The 20,989-nt window shown below is 37.7% G+C and overlaps 1 protein-coding gene across 1 annotated transcript; it reads right to left on the bottom strand.

Moving 5' to 3' along the window:
* LRRCC1 (leucine rich repeat and coiled-coil centrosomal protein 1) lies at positions 1-18,684 on the bottom strand. Its single transcript, XM_026054563.1, has 19 exons — positions 18,620-18,684; positions 18,330-18,535; positions 17,910-17,975; positions 16,189-16,356; positions 14,888-15,051; positions 14,578-14,787; positions 13,580-13,782; positions 12,317-12,497; positions 11,834-11,982; positions 10,359-10,563; positions 8,255-8,394; positions 7,237-7,438; positions 6,197-6,382; positions 4,758-4,932; positions 3,875-4,038; positions 2,842-3,050; positions 2,507-2,644; positions 1,026-1,161; positions 1-301 (listed from the first exon to the last, which is right to left on the bottom strand). The coding sequence occupies exons 1-19, from the start codon at positions 18,682-18,684 to the stop codon at positions 179-181; spliced, it is 3,090 nt and encodes a 1,029-aa protein (XP_025910348.1). The 3' UTR covers positions 1-178.
* Between the last annotated feature and the right edge of the window lie 2,305 nt (positions 18,685-20,989).

Below are 20,989 nucleotides of genomic sequence, written 5' to 3'. Positions count from 1 at the left end.
CTATAAAAATACTTATGTCTGATTCCTGAACCTTCAAAATAAACATCCCAGAGAATGTTCCCCAAAGAAAACAAGGAAAAAAGAAGTGCTTCATAGTATATGTATATGCTTACTCCATACACTTTCTTAGTGTATGTATTTAAGAGGAGGGAAACTCTCAGATGTAAGGCACACTGTTTCAAAGATCTTGTTGAATATCATTTAGTGCACTTGTAAGTCGTCTTATTTTATTCTCCATGCATATTTTGTTGTTTGCCATTTCCTGCAGAAGCTGACGCATTTCTTCTTCAACATGATAAACCTGAAACAACACAGAGATCAAATATAATTCTTGCTTTTCCTTATTATACCAAATAGCATCCTGGTATTTTTTAACATTGATACAAAGGCTGGAATTATGCACTTAATGCATGAGCATCGAACTCATGTTATAAACTTTTTACTACATCACACAGTTTTGACTAAAGCTGTAATCAGAAGTAAAAGCATTTCCATGAGGAACTGCATGGAAGCACCACAAATACAGACACCCAAGTCCATGATATATGGCATGAGATAGCTACGTGACCCACTACCTTTGCCAGTATGTGCAGTAGCAAAGTTTGGCTTTGAAAAAAATATATATCTATTTACTAGGAGATGGTCAATTTTCAAAAGTGAAACATGCCATGTACAAAAAGCGCTAGATGACATACCATAAAAAAAAGAAAAAATAGAACAGATCACATCAGGAAAATACAAGGGTGAACAGCAGCTGTTTAATCTGATATAAGCTGCTATATCGTCAGCACTCTTGGCTCTTTAGGTAATGTTTAGGTATTGAGCATCATATGCTAGAGTGCATGCCGAGACTTTCAACACAGCACCTCGTGGCTGTAACGCTCCAGAGATCCACCTACTGCACCCGGTGGGCTGTGTCCATGAGGAGATCAGCCACACATATATCAACAGGTGACCTGATGTACCACTGCTATGCTAGCTGTACAGTAAAAATATAAAAATGCATAATATAGCTTTAAAATTACTTTTTCATTTGCTTCTTCGATTTGCCTTTGTTTTTCATTTGCCAGCTGCAACAGTTCTGCCTGATGAGCTGCTATTGTTGATTCAAGTTGCTTTCTAAAAGCATCATCCATTGCATGAAGCTTCTCCATCGCAACTCTAGGAAAAAAGAAACCCAAAACAGACTTCACCAGACAACCCAAAGTATTGAGCTTTACTCAGTTCTGCCTTTGATGATGCTTCTAAAAACATGGGCACTAGGAAACAACATCAGCACCAATACAATTATTTTAATATCTACCTTCAGAAGACTTTTCCTTTTCTCAAAAACACATTCAGTTTTAGGTACCTCAGTCAGGGCTCTGGTACTCCTAGTTGAAGATTTAATCACTAGCAAAAAAACAGCAAGATTGAGGCCTGTTGCTGTCAACAGGGATAATTTGCCCACGTGCTTTCAAACATTTTCTTATCGTGGAAGACAGTGCTGATTCCTGAGAAGGGGAGGCCTAGACTATACAATCCTGTAAAGTGCCTGGAGGCTTTTGTTTCACAAAARCAGAAAAACCATCTGCTTAGGAGAAGTGGAGAAACCTGGCTCTTCCTTGCTCACCCTTCCAGGATGCTGTTTCCTTGGTTCCAAACAAAGTCTGCTTTGCAGGAATGCAAAAATAGGCAGGAACAAAACTCAAAGACACTTTTCTTTCCACTATGCTACTAATGTACAGCAAAATTGTGAAACAAAACAATTATTTTCTGACAAAATTTAAGTTTCACCACTGAACTTCCAAATATTCCCAAATCTAGCACTATCGAGATTTGTTGATTTGAGTTTTTCAAATCAAACATCAGCAAGTGATCTTCCTCATTTCTTAATCAGATGACAACTTTACTTCATCATTCCTAAAATAAGAGTGAAAGTGTGATTTTAAAAGTCTGTTTCCCTTAGAAAGATAAAGCAACAACYCTTAGTAATACATGATTATTCCTTCAGTTACAATACATTTAATGCTGCTTATTTATACAGTCTGAAAAGAGAGAGGTCCTTTGTTAAGAATGGAAGAAGGAAAAARAATAAGGAGCAAGTAAATAAAAACACTACTAACAATCCAGGCTTATCACATGCAGCAATTCACTCTACTTCTCCATACTGCCAAAAATGCAGCAAGCAGCTGAGCATCATTTAAACCCTGGCTCATTTTCTAGGATGACATTTACTGTCAAGTGTTTTAAAAAAATTGACAGTACAAGAGTGGCAATAAAAGAAATTAAAAGACTATTACTAATTATATGAGAAAAGAATGATAGGCAATTTATATTTCAATTTCTCCTAAATGACCCATCAATTTATTCGAAATTGAACCATACACACACATATCCCAATTTAATCCAACCATTACAGCCAATTAGTGTTTCCCTTGGTTCTCTCATGGTATAATCAAACTTTTTGCATATATTAAAATTGAAACTATAATAACTGGAGGAATATTCATGCTAAGGTATTTACTTCTGAGCTTGAAGACTTTTATTTCTCTCTTCAATCAGCTTCTTCTCTTTGGAATCAAAGTTCTCCTTCATTTGCTTAACCTGTACCTCCAGCTGGCTTAATAGTTCTCCTTTACCTTGCCACTTCTTCTTCAGTGCACTGAAAATAAAATGGACACATTTACAATTAATAGAGACTTTACCACTCCTAAGAAATTCAGAAAAAAAAATCCTCATTTCCATTTTTTTTCCTACATTTCTGTATATTTTGCTAACAGGAAAATTCTCTCTCAACTAAAAGTTCACACGAGAAAGAGTTCACACAGTCAGCAGTAGCTTTTTAGAATTATACACTACCTGTGTACTTCCTTAACGTCCTCAAGTTCTACTTCTTTTTCTTCTAGTAGCTGCTTTAATTCCTCTTTTCTTTCATTTTGCCTTTCTAATTTTTCCATTARTTCTTCCAGTTCAGCAGCTTTTTCATCCAACTGCATCCGAAAAATCTTTTGASCCTCAGTATTTTCTTCATGTTGTTTTCTGATTTGTTGATCTTTTTCTTTTAAACCCTTTAGAAGACAAACACTTTAGAACACACACAAAAGCTTCTCAATCTGAACTTTGTTACCYGATAAGAATATCTGCTTATTCTATCTGGAATAAATCAGAGACTGATATGCAAAAATTTACTCTTATAAATATAAATAATGTCTAAATAAGGGTATTATGTTACTATATTTGGATTTTAATGACCTTTTTTCCACCTATATAAAYAGCAGAGCTCACATTCTGTGAACCTTAAAAATATGCTTAAATAGTTTAATGTATCCAGTCTTGACTAGGTTAACATGTCTTAAAACTTTATTCTGATTTATGAGCTAGAGACTTGAGTCTGTAAATGAGATGAACAGAATAAATGGAACAAAACAGCTGCTCCACTGTTTTAATACTGAACTACAAATCCTAAAGAATAAAAGCATTCACACTGTAAAGTAAACATGAGGCTAATTTGAGTTTAGCTGCTTTTTTTTAACATACACAAACTGTGCTTTCCTRCTTTTTATCTTTCAAAATCCTCAGCAAGAATAGGTTGTTTGGAAGTGAGGCAAAGAGGAGCAAGTCTTTGCATGGCTACGTTTCAACGAGAGCTCAGAGCGATGCCCCGACAGTCCAGCAAGGCAATAGCAGGTCCTCTGCCCCTCAGCTGAAGATTCAGTTGCCCCTGAGAGCCTCTTTACGCTTTCTTTAACGGTAAAAACTAGGCACATGGAGCCAGCTCTATACCAGCTCTATAGCCAGCTCTATACCAGCTCTATAGCCAGAGCCTATACCATAACTTTCACTGCAAGTCTCATTTTATATAAGCACAGTACCTGTCAAACACCTAACTTACTTCTTTTAATTTCCTAATTGTTTCTGTCTGATCATCCACTATTTTGGTTTTAATTCGCAGAGCATCACTGTCCTGTTCCTTTTGCTTTTTCAAAGTCTCCATCTCATTTGTTAAAACCTCAATTTTTGCCTCCAGTTTTCCCCGATCTTGAGCAAGATGAGCTCCTGGATAAAACAGAATATTCATATTAAAGTACTTTAATGTATGTAATTTCAAGAAAAAAAAAATCAGACATAATCATATAGCCCACAAGAAGCATTGAAGGGTTTTAATCTGTAGATAGGTAATATCTGAGAGGAAATACAGAATCAAGGATGGTATTTTACCCTTGAAGACTTATTTGACATAAATAGTGCTTACAGACTCAAGCCACCTCAAAGAACCCACAATATGGTGCCAATTCTATATTACAGTTCACATTGACTACACTGGAGGAGAACACAGTTATTTTAAGAGGTCCACTGAAACAGTAGACTTTACACTAACCTGTAAAATTACACAACTAGCAGCTATCACTTAAGCACCTTTACATAAAGCTATTTAGGAAAAGATAGATTTCAGAAGTTTTACATTTGGAAGAACTTCATATAACACATATACCCAGGCTCGACTTCTTATATTTTCAGCATTCCTTAAGATTATCAGTTTAAAGCAACAGGATTTTTATTTTGTCCTCTGCACAGGGCTAACTCCCCAAGTGCTGTTAGAGTTGGCCTGGGCACTATGGTAAATATAAGGATGACTCACAGAAATACAACTGGACAACATCAACAAAGCACAGAGGGACCCTGTGATCATTATATCTGTCCTGGAATGCTCACTGGAAAAAGGATGACAATGAACACCAGTATTTTTTACCCCAACACAAAATTTTATATTTTACCCTGTTGTGCCAGCTCCTGTCCCCATATTTTTCTTTCCATTTTTAATCCATCGATTAGAGATTCCTGGGCTGTCAGCTGAGAAGYAAGTTTTGCATTTTCCTTCTTGAGGAGTTCAATTTGAACAGCCTTCTGCTTGTCCTCCTCAGCCACAGTTTCAAGTTCTCCAGTTCGACACTGCACGAAAAGACAGTAAGATACATTAAAAAAAAAAAAAAAAGACAATGAGAATTTCATCGATCCTAACTTGCTAGGAAAGCAACACTGGCATGCACTGGATTAATGCTAACTGAGGAGTACCTTGCTTATAAAAATTCTGGAAAAAAGCAAGCAGCTGGATGCAAATGCAAATGTTGTATCTCAAATAGACATAATTAATTCCAGGAAATTATATTTATAAAGCTGATTTCTAAATAGTCAACTTAATTTCTGATGCCTTCACAAAAAAAAAAAAAAAAAAAAAAAACCATAAAGCTTTAGAAGGATAAACCCACAAGAATGAAGAAAAAGTCAAGATAAAATACTAAAATATAAGTAATAGAAAGCCTCACAGAGGTCACAGAGGTTGTGCTGAGCTTCTACTTCCCGTGAGAAAGCATTATCATAAATCACACAGGCTATTTTTAGTGTTTTATAGATTATGCTGCTTGAAAACTTTTTTTTTGGTACTTTTTGTGCTTTTTCAGGATAATTTTTTAAAGCAACACCACTCACTAGCTGAATCCTACTGCATCTATCAGCACTGTTTGCTCAACAAAAACATGAGCTGCTGCACAGAGACCAGAGATTGCTGGGGTTGCACTGCAGAGATAATGACTGTGACACATGGACTGTTATAAGTTGTTAACACTTACATATTCTGAGGAATCTGGATTATTCTACCTGTGGATATTACAGTACTAAACAACAGTAATACAAGATAAACACTGTTTGTGCAGTTGCTTTAACACTAAATTATACATAATTGTTGAATAATGGCTCTGGTATTGCTAATTTCATTTAATTCTGAGGCATTATGTTGCCAGCACTACCTCCAAATATTAGTGCAATTCAGCTTTTACTCTGTTTAGAATTACCTCTTAAATTCTTTATCTGCAGGAACGTATTCCATTTTTCTGAGCATGCAAAAGTTCAGAGATACCAACACAAGTTTGCAAATCTCAGCTCGGAGCRATCCCTTGATTAGATAGAAAATCTGAGCAGGAAGAAAACTTGTGAGGATGTGAACGTCTGTTTAAATTTTTCTGTATTGGGAGCTCACTGTTTGTGAGAAATGGTAGGATGTACAATTAAAGCWTGATGTGGATACTGAGTATTGGATCTTAGGGTGACAGGAAACATTTATTTTAGTTAACCTACCTTGTGTGGACTTCTTTTATACACAAAAAGTTACGAAAAGTCCTATGTACATGGAAACATTCCTATGCTTGGAAACAAGTACCTTGAGATTTGCTGTGGCTTCTTCCTTTGATTTTAATAACTCTGTAATCTTTGCTTTCTGTTCTTTCACTATACTTGTCAGGTCTTGGATCAGACTTGCCATCTCCTTCTCCTTTTGTTCAGACAGAAAGAGGGCCTGTTTATGTTCAGCTAGCTCAGCAGCAACACTTTCAAATGCATCTTTAACCTAAAGATTTCAAGTAAAAACCACCCTTGAAAAATATTCACTTCACCATCATCACCACTAGAAAAAAAAAAAAAAGTACCACTCATGCACGTGCACACACAAAAATAATTTTGGAATTTCAAATAAAGAAAAAAATATAAATAGATCAGGAGTTTGCAAAATTAATAAACATAGAAAGCTAGTTTTATACCAGTTCTTTGATGATATTTCATCTCACTAAGACGGTTCTACTCAGTTGCAAATTTGTACAAAATTTTAAATAATTGTATGGTTAAAAAGTCTTTCTCCTATTCTCCAATTTATCCAGCTAATTTAAAATGGGAMAAATTATTTTAAATTAAAGATGAAGCATTTTATAATCTGTGCATTTTAATTTCCGTATGAAATCATATCAATACTACCGACATAAGAATGTTATTTAAGGACTTCAGCAAAAAAAAATTCCTGAGGAATTTTGAAGACTAAAACAAAAGGGAGCTTTGTTATTAAACACACTAATAAACATGTTGCCAGAGCCTTCCCGTCCAAAAAGAGTGTTTTTAATCAGAAAATATTCTATTAGGAGATCAATATATTCTAAAACTATATTCTAAAAAACTATCATCCCAAAGGAGTTTCCCTAATGTCATTTTAACTTTTACTTATAGACAAAAATGCAGCGTTTTCGAATACTGTCCTACCAAAGCTTAAAGCATAGGTGCCAAAAGTTATTTTAAAAAGTTATTTTAAACCTATTTTAAAAGGATTTTCAGATAAATCCTTAGGACCAAGACCTCAAAATCAGAAAAGGACACTCAAATTTAAGAAGTCCTCAATGGTACCCAGTCCAAAATTGAACACTCTTTCAGTCTTACCTCCTTAAACCTTTTTGCTTCAATAGTTAAAGCCAAACGAAATTCATCTTCCAACTCCATATACTTCTGGTTTGACCCATTAATCTTCTCCTGCAATTCTTTAACACGCTCCTCATGTCTCTGTTCTTCTTTAGCCATTTCTTTTGACAAGACATTCTGGAATTCAGGTCCATGTAAAGCAACTCGAGTTTCAAGTTCTTTCCTAGAGTTACCAAACACATATGTAAGACTGACATAGCAACATCCAACAGTGCTACGTTACTTGGTTTTCTTAGTACTCCCTAAAAACAGAAAAATGAATTGAATGGTGAAGGGAGTTACAATGTTTAGTTTCACTGACACATTTCTGTCCTCCATGACACTGACCCTGTGAGGGGGAAAGATAGGTTGATTACTATCAAAATASTCACAACCCTGATTTTAAGTTTAAATTTTAATAGAAATTATTCAATTGCTCTTTGCTGTTAGAAACTAATAAGGAAGCATAAGGATCTGGAAGCTATACAGGGACTTGGGAAATCAGCCTCAACCAAAAATCATCGCTCCAAAGACCCCCGGGGTACCTGCCTCCCTCCTGCCTGGAAGCACCCCTAGAGGGCCATGATAAAGCAAAAAATCACCCTGTAACTTAACACTCTTCTATTTACTATTTCTGTTCAGTATTTAAGAAAGAACAAAAGAAATCTGCTGTCCTCACGTTAAACCTTCCGGGGATTTATGATGCAATTAGTAGATCCTCCCCATTTATACCTGAAGTTGTTTGGGCATTTGTACACATTTATTCTTGGAAAGTTGAGCAAGTATTCTTATTTTATTATTAAGCTACACACACAATGATACTACACATCACTGCCCTATCTAGTTCTTACACATATTTGATTGTGTATTTTTACTTTTTAATAATAAACTAATTTAGGGGAAAAAAAAAAAAAAAAGACTAGAACACAATGTCCACAATGTCTATGTCCTTTAATATCTCCTCTAGCTTGTTGTGAAAACAAAATGGAAAACTCCATACCTCTGTTCCTGTTCTCTTACTATGAGAAGTTCATGTAGTTGTTTTACCTTCTCCTTCTGTTGTCGAAGGGATACCCTGAGCAACTGGACTTCTCTTTCATTTGCTGATGCTCTAAGTTCTGCCTCTTGAACCTGCTTCATCTATAGAGAATTCATAAAAATAAGAACAAGATTCTTAAAATTGTCATCTATTTGACATGTCTTATATGAGAACACAAAGGATCAGTTGCTTCATTAATGTTTTATGCACATCTGTCTSAGCTATTATGTTTATAGCATGCTGCACAGCCATCAATCGTTTCCCAAAATTTTATGGAATTTTCTAGCATTATCTATCCCAAGCAAARCTTTACTTTTTTATTGATACACATTTTGTAACATTTACAGAAATTATGTATACATGTTTACAGATAGCTTAACTTACCACAAAACAAAGAAAAAACACCAAAACCACCAAAACCAAAGAGATTTCTCTAAAGAACCAGGAATGTTTACTTAATTTGAAGAATTTAGAAGTCTTCTTAGACTTAGAAGTGGGACACATATATTGGCAGAATGATTTCCTCCAGCTTAAAACTCCTGTACTGCAAATCTTGTAATTAGTTTCAAGGAAACAAGGAAAATACTTTTAGATGTATTCAACACTATATATATATATATATATATATATATACACACACATATAAGATATATATATATGCATTCACACTCCACTATGATGGGTGTCATTAAAGTCTGCATCTTACTGAGTTTTACATTTTAACATTGCTGAACAGCGTTGCCTTCTACTAATCTTATAAAAACAGAATGACAGCATGAACACAAGATGGCAGACTCTGCTTTTCCATTTGATGTCAACCATCACGAAGAATTCCTTGTTATAATGAGACTTTTTACATGCAAAGTATCTTTTTGGATCTGAGAAGTAGAAAAGAAGGATCATATGGAAAAATTATAGGAAAGATTTTATTTACTCATGAAATGGTAATTCACAATCAAGACATTTTAGAAGGTGCAAGTTAGAACATGAGACAGAAAAAACAGAGGTGCTAAGAGGTGTTTCTGCTCCTCCTAATGATTACTTGAAAAATCCACCTCCCCCTCTGCATGCTTAAGCAGAGAGTATTAATCAATTTTCTTGTCAATCTGTCCTCCAAAGCAAAGCATTTGGCAAATCGTCCCCTTCACGCTCTGTGTTTACACAGTTCCTACCCCTTGGCTTTCCAGGGTACAGGAGCTGCAAGGAATTGCTGATTCATGAACCACTTGAGACTACTCAAGTGTTAGTTATCCAAAGGCAGAGCTGGAATGCAACAAAGTCTGCCTAATTTGCATTTGAACTCTTGGAAGAAAAACAACAAAAAAAATCTATTTTCTTACAGAATTATATTTTCTGTTCCCTCTCATCTGTTTTATAAATTTTGTAGTGAGGCTTTTATATTTATTTTCGAATCCTCGTATTCTACATGTTAAGTCTCTTCTTGAGTAAGATTTAGGCACGCCCCTATTGTTTTGGAGATGAAATGAAGCACTTGTCTCTTAAATAGAGGAACATAAAATGAACAAACATTGACATAAGTGTCTTGCATCCTCTGAAGCGGTAATCTGGTCATGTTGACTTAAATTGACAGCAACTATTTAAGGAGTGACTACCACTCATCATTGATGGCTACAGTTTCAGGCCACATTCATCTCCTGATGCTATCTTTCCATGTGTACTGCAAGAGCAGATCTAAAACATATGAACCATCAGGTTTCCACTTTACTAGTGCAGTTACAATCTATTTATCTAGTTAAACATTTTTAGAAATCTCTTTTCAGTACTATATAATTTTAGAAAATCTTCTAAAGCTCTAGTTCTGAGGGCTCAGCACCTAGGATTTAATGTCTTTATCTTAAAGACAATGTCACATATGATGTATTACCATTTTAAAGGTTAATACATTACTTAGTAATTAAAATGGAAGTTTGTTATTAACTAGTACTGTGTAGCAAAATCAGCTTTTACTGTGAAGAACTGGGACACAAGGCTAGTGTGTTTTACTGTCTAGTAAGGTAGTAGCCCTCCTGTCAATGTCATGTTATTTACCCTTGAAAAATGTTACCTCTGCTGTTCGTTGCTGCAGCCGTTGTGTCTCCATCTTGGATAGTGTTTCTTCTAAAGCTTGTATGGCCTTCTGATATTCTGCTTCTTTATTTTTTGCCTGATTTAACTCATTAGTAAGTCTTTCAGCTTCACCTTTCAATTGCTGGATATCTGCTTGCAATCTTGTTTTAACCTCTCTCTCTTTTAGTAGCAATTCCTTTAACCTGAAAATTAATGCAACAATGTTGTTATAAACTTAATACTTATGTTGTACTTAGTCAGGGCCACTGAGGAAAAAAAACACCTTTAAAGTGTTGCACTTTGCTCTTTGCTGTTTTACCACGTGCGGGATCACAATGCAGGACTGCTTAGTAATACATAAAATATCACGGAAAGACGTAGCCTGACTATTTTGAAAATATATATACATATATATCTTGAAAAGAAAGTAAGATGGAGACAACCAGATGGATGTGGTCTTACATAGACTATATAGACTATATATATAGAACTATAAAGTCATACTGGAAAGGTCRTTTGTTTACATTAGAACTTAATAATAACAAATTGTATTTTTTGATATATTTATTTTAGAAAATGTAGATAATTTATACAACATTGTTGGGATCTTTAAGGATATTCGAATTCCATAAGAATAGATGCTTAATATAAGATGATAACAAAAGAATGAACCTAATGAACCTAAATGAACCTAAACCCAAGGCAAAAAAAGGAAAACATTATAGTCAGTCAGTCATGGATGGTAACTAGGAAAATATTTGGCTTGTTTCTTCCTTACAAGAGAGAAAATGTTCCTTTCATACACACAGCACAATCACGAAGAGGAGGAGCAGAGCAGCTCTCTCCAAGCATTGCTGACAACACACAATACTTCGCTGGAAGGGACAGCTTTTGAAGGAGAGAAGAATGTTAGCTAGAACTGATAAGGATTAGGAGGACAGTCTATCCAAGGAGCTGCTAGATCAGACTGGGACAACATACACCCTACTGGCTGACATCTTGGTTCAACTGGACCACACCGGATAGAGAACTCCATGTACAGACAGAAAAGGAGCTTGGAAATACAAAGCTGGAATTACAAAATGAGGTAACGTACCATAAATAGGGCATGAGTTGAAATTGTACCATTACAATAAGGATTGCTGGGAAAGTAGAAGCCTAGAATTAGAGGTAAGCAGGGTACTGATAACTAGGCATGGAGAAGAAGAACTGGGGAGTAAGCGAAGTCAGAATGTCTTGTTCTGCCACCTCTTATCGAATTAACAGTGACAACCCATCAGGTTTTGCACTGCGGTTGCTTTACACCATGGTAGCAGGAACAYTTTCATAAAGTAGCACTGGAAGAATTTCCAGCAATACTTATTGATGGATCATTTTCCAAGCATTTTTAAAGCTGTTCTCACTTCTTTAGCCATATAACACTGTGACTCAGCTAAAAACAACACCAACCACTACAGCACTTTGCTTCCATACCTATCTGTAGTGTATACCGCCATACTCTGAATATTCTTTTCTTCTTTCGCATGTTTTTCTAGTTCTTTGACATGCTCTAGTAATTTCTTCTCAGCTTGTTCTGCTCTCCACCTTCTTTCTTTCTCCTGATCCAGTTCCTGAATCAGTGCCTAAGCAAGAACATATTAAACATCAGCTTACTAGGAAACATTCTACTGTATCAAAACYGACAAACAACATTCACAATTGCAGAACAGGATTTCTTGTTCTTTTTTCTGGAAGAAACCAAAGACAGACACGGCTCTAAATAAAGGAAAATTCCCCTTGAAAGTTAATATGGTGCACTATCAGCAGGAAGAGAAGTTAAGAATTTCATTTTTTTGATGCTGTCTCCTACATGCAATTTCTTTTGTCACCTCTAATGTTAAGAGTTTCACCAAGACATATGCTTGACTTCAACGAAGAAACACGCTGCAATTTAACTTGAAATGATGTAAAACATACTCGGTATGTGGATTCCTCCGGGGCATCTGAATTAGTTTCTTCTATTTTTTCTGTACGGTTCTGCTTTCCTATTAATAATTCAGCTCTTCTTCCCATTACTTCAAGGTCTGGAGTATCTGATGAACTGACATGAGAGTCTCTCTGATTGGAGCGTGGACACTTGGATAAACTTTTCTCTTCTCTGTATCATCGAAAAACCAACAAAAAAMCCAAAACTATATATATATATGCACATGTATACATGCAGAATTGAAGTATCATCTTCTACGCTACCATCAAAGCTACAAGAGATTCAGATATTTCTACAGAACAAAACTTTCAAAGTTCTACATAGGACCTGAATTGTATATACATGCAAAATAATGGGTAAACTGGCCAGGACAAAAACCAAACTCAAATCTTCAACTCAAAACTGTAAGAATATGGAGTACCAGTAGACGCTCTCTGAAAACATCATCAGACAGTTCTGAAACAACTAGGCGCAGGGGCTGACTAAAATAATACTTCTCATATTTACTATATAATCAACTATAAATTATTACAGCAACCTCTGTTTTATCACAAAATAAAGAGCTGTATCCTTGGGTCAGCAATCTGACTTTGTACATGCATATATATACACACAAATATATATTTAAATTTGTACTAAGCAGTCRCTAATATATACTTTTTTTTACATAAAGAGAATTCTGCCTCCATAAATGWGAACAAGGATAAAACTATGAGCTGCTACAATTCTAAAAGTGTTTATTTTGGAACATCATTTTCCCAATCTACAATTCGTTTTCTTTTTAAACTAAAGAGAAAWTTCTCATATGGGGAAATGATTGAGTGAAGAATGAATTTTAAAAAGTTTCAAATAAGCTTAGTTTGCTAGTGTTTATATACGAATACCATTAAAAGACACAGTACTATTTCAGAAACAAGAGAAATGAAAAAGTAAGGGAACAAAGGTATAGAAGATTATGCGAGGCAGGGTGGCAAATTAGGAAGATATTCCCATATATGAAATAAATCGTTAATTACTTTAATAAATTAAATATCAGCAGTTGCTGATTTTTTTTTTTTGAGGGCAGAGTTCAATGCAACTGTCATCCTAAACATCGGATTCATTATGAAGCTTCAGTAACTCCACTTGTAGAGCATTACTAACAGAAACAAATTAACCTATCACTTTCAGTACAACAACATTTTAAATTACATTATATTTACCCTGAAAATATTCAGCTCAATTTTCACTTTGTATGGCAAACCTAGGAATACCTGCCAGTTACTTTGCTCTTAGAATGACTGGAAGGACTCTTGGCAGATGAGGCAGTTCTACGGCAGGGTGGGATCTTGTTTCTTTTCACAGCTTTTCTGTCATTTTCTTTCCCGCTCTCATGGTCACTCTCAGAAGTTGGATCTGTGTCTCTCTTAGCTTTGAGAACATGTGAAGGAGCTTCCTTCTTTGATGCATCAGATACCTAAGAACAGATCTACATACTTTAAAATCTCTAATCGACTAATCTCTAACACATATTAAGGTGTTATGTTTCAAATGACTTAATTTTGTTAGCTAAGTAAAAAATTGCTTCCAAACTACCTATTCTCTCCCTTCTAAAACATTTAGTTTTAAAATTTTTAAAAAGAATATAAGACCAACAGAACAGCATATTTGAGAATAAGTAGTTGCTTTTTTACAAAATACCTGAAGTTTAATAAAATCCATGGGCAAAGAAGTACATTAATATGCTTAGTATGAAATATAAAACAGATAAAACAGCATCGGAAAAAAAATCTTTGCAAATATGCTAGGCACAAGGTAAACGCTTATGAAAATACAGTTGTTATGAATGCTTTCCTGTGTACTTTAACACCAGTTTGACCTATTATTTGGCAAAGTTAATTTTCACAAGCTTTAGAATCCAGTCATTTGATTGCATTGCATATTTTACTTTGGTTTAATTACATACATTAATGGCTTCAGAACAAACCCAGAAAGCAATTTTCTATCCAATATTATGTCATCAGGTAGTTCTTCTAGTCCTGTATATTTTTTTTTAATATAGTACAGAAGTTTTCATGATTCAAAAYACAATCTTGAGCTATAAATTCTTGCTTCTATCTTACTAAGTTTTTCAGTACACAGCACCAAGTCAGCACATTCCTACCAAGGAAAATATTCAAGTCACTCATGGTGAATTTCTGCATCATAGAGACACACCTCATTTTAAAAACAAAAATTTCTGTACAGTTAGAGAGAAAGAAAAAAATATCACCTTTTGCAGTATCTGAGAAATCTGATCTTCTATTTTTTTAATCCTCATCTCACTCTGTATTTTATCCAGTTTGGCCTTTTCTGGTTCTGAAGAGGAGATGGCCTCCGTAGAGGAGCTGGCAGAGCTTTGCAGGGACATTTTTGTTCGTTGACGAAAATAGGCTAATGCCTGGTCAATATGAGGTGTCACCACCGGGAATGTAGCACAGTTCTATTAAAAGGAGAGACAGCCCCTGCAACATTAATGACTTGTATGCAATATAAAAATCTGCTGCATCTATTTTAAGATTAGCACAGGCAAACTATAGCACCTTATCTTCATATTGGGGGGTTGCAGATGAAACCAAGTAGTCCAAAATATCATCTAAACACTGCAAGTTTTCTTCTGCCTTGTCTTCTACTGGTTCACCAAAAGCATTTCTTCCATCTAGAACTTTTAGTTGGGGCAAATTCTGAAAAACAATTTCTCTATAACCTTAAGGAGAGAAAAAAAAAAAAAGAAAAAAAAACACAATTAAACTGAAATAAATATGTGAAAAAAGTTTCCTGGTGTAGTCTAGGTCCCCCATCATCTATTAAAAATGCAATACATAATTTCGGAAGAAAAGGAGTAGTGGGTTATCTAGATGTTTCCATTTCCCCACCCATAAAGCCTATTAACAGGAAACATTACTGAGSAGATGATCTGGGAAGCTACCTCCATGTTCCTGGTCTACACTGGGATTTCCCTACCACCACAGTATCAGTACAGTGCCCCCCCCCCAAAAAAAAAAGAGAGAGAATTTTTACACTCTCAAAAATTTTCTTTGTGAAAAGACAGTTTTAGTCAGACTGAAAATTTTCACAGCAAAACCAACTCAAGGAAGTAAGGTGAGAAAATGCAGTAATATAGTTTCTTTGAATTTAAGGTATTGATTTTATTTGGCTCATGCCTCTTTCTGCCCCCCCTTCCCCCCAAAAAAACACATAGAGAAGCTCTAAACTAAACATGTGAAATTGATGCATCCACAGGCATTCCTTGAACTCTCCAAGCTGCCTAGCAAAATCCATGCCTATTTTCATGATAAACAYCATTGTCATACCACAGAGCATGTTACAGGTTATCACTGCCCATGGAAGCTGTGGTAAAGCAAGAAGGGCTAATGCTTAACACAGAATTCTCTTGGGAGATCTCTAGCGAAAAAACAGCTACCACCCATGTCTTCCCTTTCTCTTTTATATCTATTCCCAGTGGTTCTTTACATTTTTGGCTGTCCCACTCCAATATTCACCCTCTCTTCTTCCTAATTCTGCATTACTTTCTGTTCCTATAATTCTCTTTACAACTCTTGCCTTAACCTAAAATAATCTAAGAAGGTTTGAACCCGATCAAAGCATACAACTAGACTTACACTTCTGAAAACATTCTTGGTGGAAAAGTAAAAAAAAAAAAAAAATGTGTATGTGGAATGATTAATTTTGACAGAAATTAGATTTCTGCTGGCTGGTCAATTTMTGAATTTATTTACCAGCTTGAGAACTTGGCTTACAAGCTTCAGAACCTGGCYTACAGTTTAACGAAAAATGCCAACCTGCAGAGCATGAAGTGACTACCTAAAAACAAGATCCATACCTGCTGTGTGGCAAACTGGGTTGGTTTTTCCATTTTTCTCTAATGTGAGATTGGTCAAAGAGCACAGCCCCTTTGTGCACTGAAGTAAATGATTAATATCATTTATGCAGTTACCRTGCAGTTCAATACGACTCATCTTACTGCTGGTTCCATGAAGGCAYTGAAGCCCTGAAAATTTGATAAAAAACATTTACACAAAATACACAAGACATACAAAATGATGATTTCCGTTCAGGTCCAAGCTCAGTAATCYATGATCACATAGTATTTTATTGAAAAATTGTCAGTAAAAACAAATGTTAACTTGAAATGATGCAAGAATTATTTCTCCACATTCCTGGCTAGATGGAATTACCTATTAACAACAGGTATGTTTCCAGCTGTTAAGAAGCTCAAGATATTGAACATATTTTGCTTTGTGAATTTGTTGTTGTAACTTAGTTCATTAACTTAGCTGATGCAAACTTTATTTTCTATTTTGTTTTACCAACCCAAGCTGTGGATTTTGCAGCTTAAAACAAGTTGGTCATTTAGAAAAATAGTTCAGAAAAGCACAGTTACATTGTAAAAAAGCTTTCTTTTTGTTGTAAATAAAGGAAATATTAATCTTTTGGAAYTATAAGATTTGCCAAAATTCTGTGCACAGAATACTAGCATAGCACSAACAGGGACTAGCAATAAGATCTCTAAGTTTCAGATCTGCACAGCAAAAAGAAAAAAAAATCTGGAAGTAAAAAAACTTTGCCTTCAGTACGCATTTTGTTCAGTTTGTACTTATAGTTGGAAAAAAAAAACCAAAAAAAAAAAAAAGAAGAAATTCAAACAACATATTTGTTCACCAAATAGCTATAATTATTCAGCATCCAGATTCAGATTATCATAAAGTGTAAACATGAGGAAAAAGAAAAACCTTAGTCCTTTAATTTGCGTATGAGAAAAACAGAATGTTTTTAATTAATATTTTTAATCCTTTTTAAACCATTTTCTATGGACAATGCACATACATGTTTTAGGATTACAAACCTGAAAGAGAACTAAATCCAATGAAAATAATCCCAGAGAGTTCCAAAAACTTAAGCTTTAAAAGTTTAGATTAAGTTTCTAGAAAACTAAATGTTGCATTTCTTCTCTATAAATGAATAAATAATGAGATCAATACTCCTTATAATCTGAAAGGGTTATAAGGAAACTGAAAAAGGTTTCACTTAATAGTTAATTTTGTGAAAAATTAACTGGGCTGGCTCTTTTTAGGCCCTTACCACAGAACACAATAGTTCTGCTTTATTTAAAAGCTATGTAGCTGTACTAGAGAACAGACAATACCGTTGCTGTCTTGTATAAAAAATGAACTTTTTTTTCACATGATCTGAAGTGGAGCCTTAGCCTATGACCTTGTAACAGATGCAGCTGCCTGAGCTCATGTTCTGCATGCAACATCTGCTAGGGATGCTGGATCTGTTTTCATCCCTATTAGCCATGCAGGTAAATCTGAGCAGCTCCAGACAGGCAGCTACATGGTCAGGTTTACAGAGATGAAGTTCAGGCTGGCCAGAGCAACCCATACCACAAGACACCCGAGACTCACAACAGCTGCGACCTTTAGCAGCACTGTCAGTAGTGCTGAGCTCTTGGAAACTCTTAAAAATGCATCTAGGGAATTGTTTTGAAATTAAAGTGAGGCAGACCTGTCTTGCTGCACTGAACATGCCAGGGCCACTTACCAGAGAGATCGTGTATGCGGTTATACGACAAGTTCAGTACAGATAAATTAAGCAGTTTTTCTAGTCCTAAACAAAGCAAGGGAAAAAAGAAACAGAGTAAGATTTCCTTCAGAAGTGTGCACTGCTTTCATCAAAGCAAAACGTGCAAAATAAGGCTCTTAAAGCTGTAATAACAACATATGACTACAAACTATAACAGTAATAAAAAGGACATCAGAGCTTCCCCTTCTCAAGTAAGGTATCCTGATGTGATAAAGGATACAGAGCCTACATACTCAGCTCAAAATTCAGAAGATAACATGGCTGGTAATTAAGATCAGCTTAGTATAGCCTTAATTAYGAGCTACTTTCCCAAAGCAAATCGGCAAGTCCTGGCAAGTCCCCTAGGCTGTCAGGAGGAGGGAAGCAGAGGCTGCCGACCCTGCACGCTGTCGAGGAGGTTGCAGGAGAGGTTGAGGGTGCGCAGGCCGCGCAAGGCGCCGAGCCCCTCCATGCGGCGGATGCGGTTGGAGGAGAGGTCCAGGTGCTGCAGGCCCCGCAGGTGCGCGAGCCCCTCGATGCGGGCGACGCGGTTTCCGTGCAGGTTGAGCGCGCGCAGGCCCGGGCTCAGCGAGAGCTCCAGCAAGCTGCGGGGACGAGAGGCGGCCGTTACCCGCGCCGAGCAACCGCAGCCCCGCGCGCGCCCCGGCCGCAGCTCCCCTGCTCCGCACCTCCGCACACCCCTGTCCATGAGGCTGAGCTCGCCGCGAGCAGCCCCAAGCCCGGATCCCGACATGGCGCCGCCGCTTCAAACTTCCCTCGCCGACAACGGCCGGGAACGGTGGGCGCATGCGCGGGAGGGGGCGGGGGGAGCATGGCGCATGCGCGGGGCTGCCGCGGGTGTGCGCAGCGCCCTGCTGCGGTGACACCGGTGGGTGTGCGTCACCCGTGTCAGCGGTGCGTGTCAGCGGTGCGTGTCACCCGTGTCAGCGGTGCGTGTCACCGGTGCGTGTCACTGTGCAGCACAGCTGGAGCGCGGGCAGCAGGGGGCTGCTGCCGCGACGCGAAGGCGCCCGCGGGTCGCGCATGGTGGCGCTGCCCCCTGCGTGTGGGGCTGAGCAGTTGGCTGTGCCSTGCGCTCGCTTTCCCTGCCGGTAGCAAAACAGCGATAACAGCTGCCCAGATCGATTTGTTGATATTTTTAGGTATGCGTTGAGTGGCAGAAGGTGGTTTGCAGAAGGAGGAGGTGTTAGGTGCGGTGCCCTTCTGGAGCTGCGGGCTCTGTCACTCGCTGCGCCACAGCGCTGTGTGGTGATGGACACGCGCTGTAACCAGATTTTCAGGGCTGGTAAATAGGATGGCATTTTGTTACCTAAAACAAGTGACGAATGTTTTAGATGCCCATCCAAGCCTCAACCTCCTACTCCAGAAGTGGAGGACTACACTGTACATTTTGTGTCATATTTGTCAAGATACAAAGATGTCTTTAGATCCAAGAACACCTAAAATGATCTAAAATGACATTCAATACTGTGTTTGTTCATGTAAATTGTTCCTTTTCTTTCTTTTTTTCCTCAGTCCCAGCACCTTTTCCTAGGTGCCCAGTCTGATTTGAACGACATGTATGCTCAACATGCATGTATGGGGGAGTCAGTATAAGTCATCACTAGTCACAGGGGGCAAAGGATCCTGATCTCAGCTCTCACAGTTCAATTCTTCTGCCTGTTTCCACAGAATCACAGAATGGTTGCAGTTGGAAGGGACCTCTAGAGATCATCTAGTCCAACCCCCCCCTGCTCAAGCAGGGACACCCAGRGCACGTGGCGCAGGGTGGCATCCAGGCAGGTTTTGAAGACCTCCAGAGAAGGAGACTCAAATTCAGAGGAGAGTAAAATTCAAGATCAGATCCTGTCTCAGGATCATCTTCAGGCTAAACAGGCCTAACTCACYCAGTCTCTCCTCATACGAGAGATGTTCCAGTCCCTTAATCATCTTGGTTGCCCTTCACTGGACCCTCTCYAGAAGYTCCACATCCCTCTTATRCTGGGGAGCCCAGAACTGCACCCAGTGCTCCAGATGTGGCCTCACCAGAGCTGAGGAGAGGGGCACGACCCCCTCCTTCCACCTGCTGGCAACATCCTCCTGATGCAGACCAGGATCCCATTGGCCTTCTTGGCCACAAGGGCACTGCTGACTCATGGTTAACTTGGTGTCAAGCARGACTCCCAGGTCCCCCTCTGCAGAGCTGCTCTCCAGCAGGTCAACCCCTAATCTGTACTGATGCCTGGGGTTATTCCTCCCCAGGTGCAGGACCCTGTGCAAGCTTCAGTYGAGACTAGTCTGACTAGTCAGGATTCAGCAATATATATTGTGGTTCCCTAGAGATCGCTGCCCTTTTGATGTATTGACGGTGGGAAAATAGCACTTGACTATTCAACTAAAGCCTCTTTCCCAAGAGAAAGGAGCCCTCCCCCAGAAGGAGGACTGATTTTCTTGATGCTTGCCACCCCCTACTCCTTTCCCTAGGTCTAATGGAGAGGTAGCATACACCCACCTCACAGAACTGCTTCTGGGGACAAAAATATTTTGAGATCATGTGGTCAAAATCAACAGCAAAAAGAAAAGCATTTACTGTATATTACTGTTATGCCAGTTTCTTTTAGAAAATCCCCAGACCTTAAAAGTTTGTGAAGTAAGTATTAAATCAACCTTTATGTGAGTTGCCAACATTCCTGGAAGTAACTGGTTAATCATCTTCACACACAAGACATCAAAACCCAAAGTTTTCTGAATGATTAAGCCAGGCTTTCCGTAGCGTTTCACTAGTAGGCAGGGCCATGGCCATCTTGTAACAACAAAGTGAATGGCAAATACGCGTCGTCCAGGCTCTGAAGTCATCTAAACTGCTGTTAAAAATGGGGAAAGATGTGAAAAGGAAAGACAAGGCACAGATTCAACTCAAAAGAAATATAGGTTATTTTGAGGGGGTCAGTTTTATTATAGGAACAATAGTAGGGGCAGGGATCTTTGTGTCTCCCACGGGCGTGCTGAAGCACTCGCTGYTGAACGTCGGCGTGGCCCTCGTCATCTGGACTGCGTCG

This window comes from Nothoprocta perdicaria, unplaced genomic scaffold (assembly GCF_003342845.1).
Source record: "Nothoprocta perdicaria isolate Ctin4 unplaced genomic scaffold, notPer1 scaffold_122, whole genome shotgun sequence".
Classification (NCBI taxonomy): domain Eukaryota; kingdom Metazoa; phylum Chordata; class Aves; order Tinamiformes; family Tinamidae; genus Nothoprocta; species Nothoprocta perdicaria.
The sequence above is the reverse complement of the archived record's forward strand: the minus strand, read 5'-3'. Positions and strand labels throughout refer to the sequence as shown.